This window comes from Mastomys coucha, unplaced genomic scaffold, assembly GCF_008632895.1.
Source record: "Mastomys coucha isolate ucsf_1 unplaced genomic scaffold, UCSF_Mcou_1 pScaffold23, whole genome shotgun sequence".
Lineage (NCBI taxonomy): Eukaryota > Metazoa > Chordata > Mammalia > Rodentia > Muridae > Mastomys > Mastomys coucha.
Genome location: NW_022196906.1, coordinates 14,034,743 through 14,046,541, shown reverse-complemented (window position 1 = coordinate 14,046,541; position 11,799 = coordinate 14,034,743). Strand labels below are relative to the sequence as shown.

The following is an 11,799-nucleotide window of genomic DNA, read 5'->3' as shown; positions in this document are numbered from 1 at the left end:
TAACAAAAAGTTATAGTTCTAAATCATAGCTCAATATTTACTTTTGGACTTTTTTGTACTAAAAATAATTATTATAAGGTAGTAGATTAATGTTATTAATAATAGTATAATAATGAAAACTGACATCCATTGAAATATACTGCTAGTAAGATATTTTTAACATCAAACACAATAATAGCAATCATCATGTGGTTTAAAATGATTAAGGACTCAGGAAAAACGCTCATGAAGATTATTACGGAAAAACCTCATTTGGTGAATATTATTGGACTACTAGAAGCAAAAAAAAATTATTACAGTTATAAAGAAAAAGGAATTAATTTATTCCAAATGTTTTAGAGGGCTTGGTAAGAATGAATTATTTATATATGTTCATACAGAAAAATTCCATGAATGGCAGGTATAAATGATAAAGGAGAGAGACATTTAACTAAATTAACTATAAGAATAACTATACATATTTAAGAATGGTCGGGGACATTAATTTGAGGAAATGAATGGCAGTCATGGTCACAAGAAAGATATGCTTTTAAGGGTTGTTTTGTTATATGTCAGTGACTATTATTTGAAAACTATCTTATCTTATCTCAAGCAGATACAAAAGTTATATGGAAATAGAGAACCACACACTTATAACAGAATTTCTCATCCTGGGTCTTTCTGATGATCCTGAATTGCAACCCATTCTCTTTGGACTGTTCTTGTCCATGTACCTGGTCACACTGCTTGGGAACCTGCTTATCATCTTGGCTATCGGTTCTGACTCCCATCTCCATAATCCCATGTATTTCCTCCTCTCAAATCTTTCTTTTATTGATATCTGTTTCATCTCAACCACAATCCCAAAGATGCTAGTGAACATCCAGTCACAGACAAAAGACATCTCCTACATAGAATGCCTTACACAGGTATATTTTTTTAATACTTTTGCTGGAATGGATAATTTTTTACTCACTTTAATGGCCTATGATCGCTTTGCAGCCATCTGTCACCCCCTTAACTACACTGTTATCATGAACCTTCGGCTGTGTGCACTTCTGATTCTGATGTTTTGGGTCATAATGTTCTGGGTGTCCCTGATTCATGTTCTATTGATGAATGAACTGAATTTCTCCAGAGGCACTGAAATTCCACATTTCTTCTGTGAACTGGCTCAAGTTCTCAAGGTATCCAACTCTGACAATCATGTCAATAATGTATTTATGTATGTCGTGACTTCCTTACTGGGTGTGATTCCTTTGACAGGAATCCTTATGTCTTACTCACAGATTGCCTCATCCTTATTAAGGATGTCCTCTACTGTGAATAAGTACAAAGCCTTTTCCACCTGTGGTTCTCACCTCTGTGTGGTCTCTTTATTTTATGGGTCAGGACTTGGAGTTTATTTCAGCTCTTCTGTGGTTCATTCTACTCAGAGAAGAATGGTTGCTTCATTGATGTACACTGTGATCAGCCCCATGATGAACCCCTTCATCTATACCCTAAGAAACAAAGATGTGAAGGGTGCCCTTGATAAACTTTTCACCAGAATTGTTTCTTCACCATCATGCATCAATGACATCAGAAATAAATTATTACTGAGAAGTATAAGGCAAATTTTATGAGCATACCTCTACTGGGTCTTTTTTATATTTTAAATCACATGCGTGATTCACACTATTCTGAAAGTTTCTGTAACATTGCATTTGTGTACTTTTTTACAGAAAATATTTTAATTTTCTATGAATGTTTATATATATGTATATAATATATATATATATATATATATATATACATATGTGTGTGTGTGTGTGTGTGTGTGTGTGTGTGTGTGTGTGTGTGTGTGTGATATCATGATGTGAATTATGGCTCATGAGTTCAAAGGACTTCATTCTAAATCATTTTTTGGAAGGGTAATGTTCTTCACCTTACTTTAATAGTGTATTTGTTTTCCCAAGGGGAAATGTTACGATAAAACTAACATTAGGGTATCCAATAGGATATCTCACTGAAATGTATTCCTCTCCTGCACCAACTGAAACTTCAAAGAAGTGTGGGATCTGTGGTGTTTTGAATACACTAGGCTCATCTGGAGTGAAGTGACATTAGGAAGTGTGCTCTTTTTGGAGTAGGTGTGGCCTTGTTGGAAGAGGTGAGTCACTGGATATGAGGGCTTTGGGGTCCTACCCAGTGTTTAAACTCTACCTAGTGCAGAAAAGTATGTCTCTCCTGGCAGAAGACAACCAGATGCAGAGCATGGAGCTTCTTCTCCAGCACCATGCCTATGTGAATGCTGCCATGCTTCCTAAAATGATGATAATAGGCTGAAACTCTGATATGGTAATCCAGTCCCAGCTGAATGTTATCCTTTATAAATGTGGCCTTGGTCATGTTGTTTCAGTACTGCAATAGAATTCTAAGGCAAAATTTGATACCATAGACTTGGGTATTCATGTGATAGGTCTGACTATATTTTTGTTTTGAGTAATGTAGATTCAGAGACTTTGGATTCGGGACACAGTGGAATGCTTTAAGTGGGGCTTAATGGAACACCCTAGTAAGAATATGAATGATGTTGGTACTGAACATTAATTGTGCAGCCCTTGGTAGAGTGGTTTCAGAGGACAGGAATTTTAGGATGTTGCCTGGAGGTTATTCCTATGATGTTTTGGTGAAATGTATAGCTGTCTTTGCATTTGTCACCTAAGGTGAAAAGAATCAGTTGTAAATAAAGAAAGTCTCAGGAAAGCCCAGTATAAAATTTTCCTACTGTTTACTCTCATGAAGAACATTTTGACAAGTATAGGAAGCATATAAATGAAAAATATAGAATGTATTGTTCAAAGAATAAAAGGGCACCAGGAAGTTGAATGAAACTGAATCCATTATTCAAGGAGATGAAGAGGTTAAAGAACTGGTAACCTCATGGCAAGATCCAAGCAAGATAAGCTTATACTTTATGCTTTTAAAGTTGAACAAGAGATAGTAATATTATACATTGTTATTACCTCATTATTGTTTTCATTAGGACTTTTAGTCTGAAGTGAACTACAATCCAGAAATGGAGGGCATATCTGTGATTAAGATCTTGAGGCTGAAAGACATAGGCTTTTAATATGGATCCTGAGGAATAATGGCCATCAAAAGCTTAGGCACAGATATGGTGGTACATATTTTTAACCCCAGGGACAGAGGCAAGCAGATCTCTGAGTTCAAGCACAACCTGGTACAGAGCAAAGTCCAATTAGAAAAAAGCTTAGATTCAGCTGTGGTGGTACATGACTTTAATCCCAGAACTCAGGACATAGATGCATGTAGATCTATGACAATATACAGAGCAAATTCAAGGACAGCTATGTTTAGGCAGCAAATGATGTAATATAGCAAGTGGGTCATGTTCCAACAGCAAGAAGCAGCAGAACTCAGCATCTTTGGTCATGTGGGTCTAGCTTTAGTCAAGATTAGAAGAGGTTACTGGGAAAATTGATGCTGGTTAGTTGGAGCTGAGAAATTATTAATAATGAAGAAGAGAGCAACATCACTGTGGTGAGAACTACTGGACAGTGTTTTCTGAGAGCACAAAGAAGCTATTTCAAGAGATAACCAATGTTGTTCCTTGTTCTGCATCTGGGCTTTGTAATATGTATGAATCACCTAGGTGGTATTGGCTTTGAAGTCATGAAGGGTTCATGGAGAGGAGCTGAGGCTTGGCACCTTGATGAAAGCAAAGGCCATTGTTGAAGGTATAGCCTCAGTTGGAATTGATGCCCCATGACTTAAGGGTTCTTGCAAAGAAGTTGAGCCTTGTCATGATGAAGAGAACCTATGGAAGACATTATTTAACCTTAGTTTCAATAAAACAAGACTATGGGGCCAGGGAATGCAATGTAGTGGTTTGAATATGCTTGGCCCATGGAATGTGAGAATATTTGGATGCATAGCCTTGTTGGAGTAGATGTGGCCTTGCTGGAGGAAGTGAGTCATTGTGGGATGGGCTTTGAGGTCCTTTTCTTAAGCTCCACTCAGTGCAGAAGAGTTAGTGTCTCCTGGTTAAAGTCAGACTAAGATGCAGAACAATCAGTTCGTTCTCCAGTACCATGTCTGCCTGGAAGCAGCTATGCTTCCTGCCATGATAATAATGGACTGAACCTCTGAAATTGTTAGCCAGCCTCAATGAAATGTTGTCCTTTATAAAAGTTGTCTTGGTTATCGTGATTTTTCACAGCAATGGACACCCTACTTAAGGCATGCCCCTGTTAGCCTCTCCTGCTTCCATTACAAGGTTTGATAGGCCCAATTTTGTGGAGGTTTTGTGGAATTTACCTGCTATTCATTCAAGAGTATAATAGCTATGCAATGTCTTGAATCCAGCACTCCACCATACCCTCCTCAGTTTTCTCTGGCCTTTTAATTCCTTCTATATCTTTTCCCAGAATATTTATGAGTTATTTTGGGGGGGATATTATGGATGTTCCCCTTATGGATGGATGTTTATATCTGATATGGTGTAAACCTGAAATAAAAAGAAGGTAATGAGATACACACACACACACACACAAAGAGAGAGAGAGAGAGAGAGAGAGAGAGAGAGAGAGAGAGAGAGAGAGAGAGAGAGAGAGAGAGAGAGAAAGAGAGAGAGAGAGAGAGAGAGAGAGAGAGAGAGAGAGAGAGAGAGAGAGAGAGAGAGGATCCCATGGCTGAAGAAGTCATTGTATATAGTGGGGCAGCTACTGCTGTTATTTTTCTTTTCAAAATAAATTCTGTGCCTAGCAATCTCCCTTTGAATTGGCTGATTTGATATCCATAGAATTATTCAATTGTCATGTATGATGAGAGAAACTTGTGTCTGGAAGTGGTCAGATGTGACTTCAGAGACTTGTAGCTTTTAGAAGCATGGTGTAGTTTGTCTTCTACCTATTGCTTTGATAAAACTTTGAACCCTGAGATTGGTTATTTACTAAAAAATAATGTTTAGAGTTGTGTGTGACTCAGTCTTAGCACACAACTTCATTCTAAGAGCTTTCTGCTTGAATACTGGATTAAATACAATTAACCATTGGTTAAGAGGAAGAACAAGCATTAAGTTACAGGAAGTGAGTATAGGATTAGTAAGAGAAAAAAACATAGAGAGTAATATGGAGTCATAAGTATGTCTAGAAAGACATGAAAGAAGTAGAAAGGAGGGACATTCAGTTTGAATAAGGTTGTTTGAGTGTCATGAGAGAAGGGATTCCTTCAGACATTGCTGAGCAGGAACATCAGCTGTGCTATTTCTCTGATCTTAGCAGGCACCCTAGCATCTTGCTCCCTAATTGTCATTGCTAAAATTGAATGATTGAGATCCTGTTAAAACAAAACAAAAACCAAGCAAAAATAACAAACAAACAAATAAACAATCAAACAAAAATGACATTTGTTGTTGCAATAAATGGCAAAACTATAAGGACAGAAAAACCCCACCAGTGGACAAACTGAGAAGCCATCAGATTTTGTTTAAGATACGTGGGAAGATTTCAAGGAGTTATGTAATACTAAAAAAACTCTTTCCCACATTAAAGAAGAAAAACATCATAGTACAGGGCATTAGGATACTGTATAGAACTACTTTGTATGGCTTCAAAATACAAGTCAAAAATGAAAAGATATATATGACTTCTTTGAGATTGAAATGATACTTATTATAATTACTATCAGTCTGATAATTCATATTTTATCCTTAATAGTCATAGGGATTTTCTGTGCTAAATGTGAAAAGTGGATTTATAAGATACAAGCTTTAGAAAGATTTATAGACCAATATAAGAAAAAATACTTAGACAAAGACAGAGGAATTTAGGTAGGAAACTACCATACCATTACAGGATGAAACTAAAAAGGGGCAGCCCAAGGTTGTTAGAAAACAAACTTTAGTTTCTCCAGTTACTATATAAGAATTAGCAGACAGTGAGGAGAAACAAGGAAGCAATCATTTAATATGGTATGCATTCACTATATATGAAACAGATATTAAATTTATGGGCAGCTTAGAACAGAATTATACCCCAAGATTCCAAAAGATTTGGCAACAGCAAGATTGCAAGCTGGTTCTCAGTTACAATGTCAAACATGATAGAAAGAGGAAGCTAGGACCACAGAACAATAGAATAGAAATAGAGTGAGTAATATTAATATATTCCAAGATCAATTGCTACATGAGTGTCATTATTCTGAGTTACAAAGGCAGCTTGAATTTGATGATCATACCTTGCTTCTATGCTGCCTAATAGCTTTAAGTAAGTGCTTGGGACAAAGTTAAAGAATTAGAAAAGAGGCTAAGTCAATTTTTAAAATTATACAAGACAAAAAAGAAAGAATTTTTTTTTGCAAAGATTGGCTTCACCTGTAAATAGAACAATATCAGATTCAGAATTCAGACATATATTAATCAAAACTTTGACTTTTGAAAATGTTAATTCCAAACTCAAAAGGGATATTTGTTTTTTAAAGGCAACATCTGCACCAATATATGAATGGATTAGAAATACAGTTGATAGTGCATCTCTCCTTTATGATGCTACTCTGATGTAGAAGTAATTTCTAAAAGTTTTAAGAACCATCAAAATGTCAGATGTTTTATTTGTTAAGGCAAAGTAATTTGAAAACGGGTTGTAAGCAAGGCATTCCTAGAGACAATATTTTTTCTAGATATAATACAAAATAAGGCCCCAGCTTTCTGGAGTATGCAGAATGTATGGCAAAGGTTGGCATGTACAAATGAATGAAGATCAAACAGGGAAAGGCCATTGGGAAATGTCCTAGGGGTCTCCCACAGGCCTTGATATCAAATTCAATAAAAATTTTTCCATGGCAGCATCAGTGTCATTCACAGAGCAATTATAAGATTTAATTCCTGTTGTTGCAAACAACATTGCTGTGGATATAACTGAGGACAAAATAACTTCAGTAAACAAAACAAAAAATTCAGGAGAGACGAGAAAACAAATGATTGGCCAAATGATATAAATGATCAGAGACCAAAGCAAAAATACAAATGAATGACAATGGTGTTGAAATTGAAGATTTACTAGACACAATTTTGAAGGTTTCCCACCTAGTATAGCAATAGCCACTTTGTTCATGTTTACCAGCTATTTCTTTTTGTTGCTGTATTATGCTTGCCAGCCATTGATGCAGCAAAATAACATAACTCAAAGTAGGGTCATGCTGACTGATACTGTTATACTCTGTATATTATGAGGATTCTTACTCTTAAAAAAATTCTACAACTATGAGCTTCATGTAGGACCTATCAAATTATATGTCAGTATGAACTGTTGTGTATAAAGTGGCTTGAGTCAGGATTGACCACCTGGCAGCACTTCCCACATCTGCATATGAGTTCATTGTATGTGTTATTTATTATTATTATTATTATTATTATTATTATTATTATTATTATTTTGGTTTTAGCTTTTATAAACTGGTCCTGAGAAATGTTCAGCTAACAGTTTTAAGTTGTTGCCCTGGTCAAACTGTCTTGTGGTATGCATTCAATAAATTATCCTTATTTAACTTATCAATATTCATGTGGTTTGTGGGATGACTGCTGGATGCCAACATAGAGGAGAAGATGGAACAATGATTTCACCAAAATCTTCCCATCCAGATTGGCATCTTCAAGAGGTGGATATTCAACTTCTAGGGAATGAAACTTTATTCCAGGTAAAACAAAGTACAGGATGGGTTGAATTTATAGGGCTAGAAAGACAAGGAGGAAAATTAAAACATATGTGGCTAATATAGCCATAAATTTATGTGGATGTGATTCACTGCAGCAATGGAAAACACAGATTAACATTATTCCAATCTCAGAAATGAATCACAAAACACAGAATGCTTCTGATAAAAATATTAAAAGGTGTTATCAAGAACAGTCACAGACAAATAAGGTTATAGATAATCAGGACACACAAGCTATTAGTTTTTTTAACAGTACCAAGCATCCTACTTTAAAATGGTAAACTGGCAAACTTGTGTGGTTGGAACAAGGTCCTTGACATCAGAAAAGTTAAAGGCAGTAAGAAAGCTCAACATATTGAAAAGTCAACCAGAATTCTTGAAATTCTCCTATATTTTTCATTAAAAAGAAATCTGGAAAATAGAGAATGTTAACTGATTTAAGAGCTATCTATATATGAGATGATTCAGCCAAAGAGCTCTTAGCAGCTTGGAATTTGCTTGCCTTCTTTATTACAGACTGGATATTCTATTATAGTGATTGATTTAAAAGACTGCTCTTAAAACAACAACACCAACAACAACAACGACAAAAGCTAAACCTTTACAAGAACAGGATAAAGAAAAATTTGCCTTCATTGTGTCTACTTATAATAATTCTCAACCTCTTAAATGTTATCATTGGAAAGATATTCCACAAGTGATGTTAAATAGTCCAACAATATGTCAATTTTTGGCCACTAAAAATAGTTTGTAAACAGTTTCCTCAATCTAAAATTTATCATTATATGGATGATATATTACTTGCTGATTCAGATGAAGATACCATGGGCGGGGGGTAGAAAATGTTTGATGAACTAAAAAGAATTTTGACGTGCTTGGAATTACAAATTGTTCCTAAAATGCAAAGGGGAGTTTCTATTAATACTATATATGAATATGATTATATAGGCTTACTTAAAATTTGACTGCAAAAAGTATAAATCAGAAGAGATGAATTATAAATACTTAAAGATTTTTAAAAATTGCTGGGAGGTATTAGCTGGTTATAGCCCACAATTGGATGAACTACTCAAAAAGCAAATAATTTCAGCAAGATAGGCATTTTTACTATATTAATCCTGACAATCCATGAGCATGGGAGATCTTTCCATCTTCTGATATCTTCTTCAATTTCCTTCTTCAGAGATTTGAAGTTTTTGTCATACAGATCTTTTACTTGTTTAGTTAGAGTCACACCAAGGTATTTTATATTATTTGTGACTATTGTGAAGGGTGTTGTTTCCCTAATTTCTTTCTCAGCCTGTTTATCCTTTGTGTAGAGGAAGGCCACTGATTTCCTTGAGTTAATTTTATATCCAGCTACTTTGCTGAAGTTGTTTATCAGGTTTAGGAGCTCTCTGGTGGAATTTTTGGGGTCACTTAAGTATACTATCATATCATCAGCAAATAGTGATAATTTGACTTCTTCCTTTCCAATTTGTATCCCTTTGATCTTCTTTTGTTGTCTAATTGCTCTGGCTAGGATTTCAAGTACAATACTGAATAGGTAGGGAGAAAGTGGGCAGTCCCTCATTTTAGTGGGATTGCTTCAAGTTTCTCTCAATTTACTTTGATGTCAAAAGCAATCTACAGATTAAATGCAATCTCCATTAAAATTGCAACTCAATTCTTCACAGACTTAGAAAGAGCAGTTTGCAAATTCATCTGGAATAACAAAAAACCTAGCATAGTGAAAAGTATTCTCAACAATAAAAAGACCTCTAGTGGAATCACCATCTCTGACCTTAAGCTGTACTACAGAGCAATTGTAATAAAAACTGCATGGTATTGGTACAGTGACAGGCAGGTAGATCAATGGAATAGAATTGAAGACACAGAAATGAACGCACATAGCTATGGTCACTTGATCTTTGACAAAGGACATCAAAACATCCAGTGGAAAAAAGACAGCATTTTCAACAAATGGTGCCAGCTCAACTGGCAGTTAGCATGTAGAAGAATGCAAATCGATCCATTCCTATCTCCTTGTACAAAGCTCAAGTGGATCAAGGACCTCCACATAAAACCAGGAGCACTGAAACTAATAGAAGAGAAAGTGGGGAAGAGCCTCAAGCACATGGGCACAAGGGAAAATTTCCTGAATAGAACACAAATAGCTTATGCTTTAAGATCAAGAATTGACAAATGGGACCTCATAAAATTACAAAGCTTCTGTCAGGCAAAGGACACTGTCAATAGGACAAAATGGCAACCAATAGGTTGGGAAAAGATCTTTACAAATCCTGTATCTCATAGCAGTCTAATACTCAATATATACAAAGGACTCAGGAAGGTAGACTCCAGAGAACCAAATGACCCTATTAAAAATGGGGTACACAGCTAAACAAAGAATTCTCAACTGAGGAATACCTAATGGCTGCGAAGCACCTAAAGAAATGTTCAACATCCGTAGTCATCAGGGAAATGCAAATCAAAACAACCCTGAGATTCCCCCTCACACCAGTCAGAATGGCAAGGTGTGGCAAGGTCTTAGGTGAAAAAAGATGCTGGTGAGATTGTGGAGAAAGAGGAACACTCTTCCATTACTGGTGGGATTGCAAGCTGGTACAAACACTCTGGAAATCACATGGATGGTTACTCAGGGAATTGGACACAGTACCAGCTATACCACTCCTGGTTCATATACCCAGAAGATGCTTGAACATGTAATAAGAACACATGATCCACTATGTTCATAGCAGATTTATTTACAATAGCCAGAAACTGGAAACAACCCAGATGTCCCTCAACAGAGGAATGGATACAGAAAATGTGGTACATCTAAACAATGGAGTACTACTCAGCTATTAAAAACAATGAATTTATGAAATTCTTAGGGAAATGGATGGATCAGGAAAATATCATTTGAGTGAGGTAACCCAATCACAAAAGAATACACATGATATGCATTCTCTGATAAGTGGGTATTAGCCCAGAAGATTGGAATACACAAAGTACAATCCACAAACCATAGGAAACGCAAGAAGAAGGAAGACCAAAATGTGGATACTTTGTTTCTTCTTAAATGGGGGAACAAAATACCCATGGAAGGAGTTTCAGAGACAAAGTATGGAGCAGAGACTGAAGGAAGGGCAATCCAGAGACTGTTCCACCTGGGAATCCTTCACATATTCCATCATCAAATTCAGACACTATTTTGGATGCCAGCAAGTGCTGACTGACAGGATCCTGATATAGCTGTCTCCTGAGAGGCTCTAACAGTACCCTACTAATACAGAAGTAGAGGCTCACAGCTATCCATTGGACTGAGTACAGGGTCTCCAATGAAGGAGCTAGAGAAAGGACCCAAGGAGCCGAAGGGTTTGCACCCCCTTAGGACAAACAACAATATGAACTAACTATTGCCCTCAGAGCTCCCAGGGACTAAACCACCAATCAGAAAGTTCACATTGTGGGACTAATGGCTCCAGCAGCATACATATAGCAGAGGATGGCCTAGTCAGTCATCAATGGGAGGAGAGGCCCTTGGTCCTGTGAAGGTTCTATGCCCCAGTATAGGGGAATCCCAGGGCCAGGGTGTGGGAGAGGGTGGGTTGGTGAGCAGGGGGAGGTGCGAGGGAACAGGGCTTTTTAAATTTTTATTTTATTTTAATTTTTTAAATTTTTTTCAGAGGGGAAAGTAGATATTATTTGACATCTAAATAAAGAAAATATCTAATAAAAAACCTAAATAATTTATTTCAAACCTTACAAGGTGATAGGATTTAAGTAATGCAAAAAAGTTATCAACTGAGCCTGAGAGTGAATTGGCTCTGGCAGAAAAGATATTTTAAGATGCCCATATGAGTTCCGTGGACCCAGAGTTTGATTGTATTTTAATAATCTTGCCTTCTACTCGTTCTCTGAGAGGAATTCTTAGACAGAGAAAAGATAGTATATCAGAATCATGAACGGGCTGTGAAGGAAATTAGTGAAATAACGCCCTTCACAATAGTCACAAATAATATAAAAAAAGCTTGGGGTAATGAATGGACTGTGAAGGAAATTAGTGAAATAACACCCTTCACAATAGTCACAAATAATATAAAAAAGCTTGGGGTA

The 11,799-nt window shown here is 36.3% G+C and overlaps 1 protein-coding gene across 1 annotated transcript; it reads left to right on the top strand.

Moving 5' to 3' along the window:
- Positions 1 to 608: 608 nt before the first annotated feature.
- On the top strand, positions 609 to 1,604 carry LOC116072732 (olfactory receptor 867). Its single transcript, XM_031344257.1, has one exon. It carries the CDS (start codon positions 609 to 611, stop codon positions 1,602 to 1,604), a length of 996 nt encoding a protein of 331 aa, XP_031200117.1.
- The last annotated feature ends 10,195 nt before the right edge of the window (positions 1,605 to 11,799 follow it).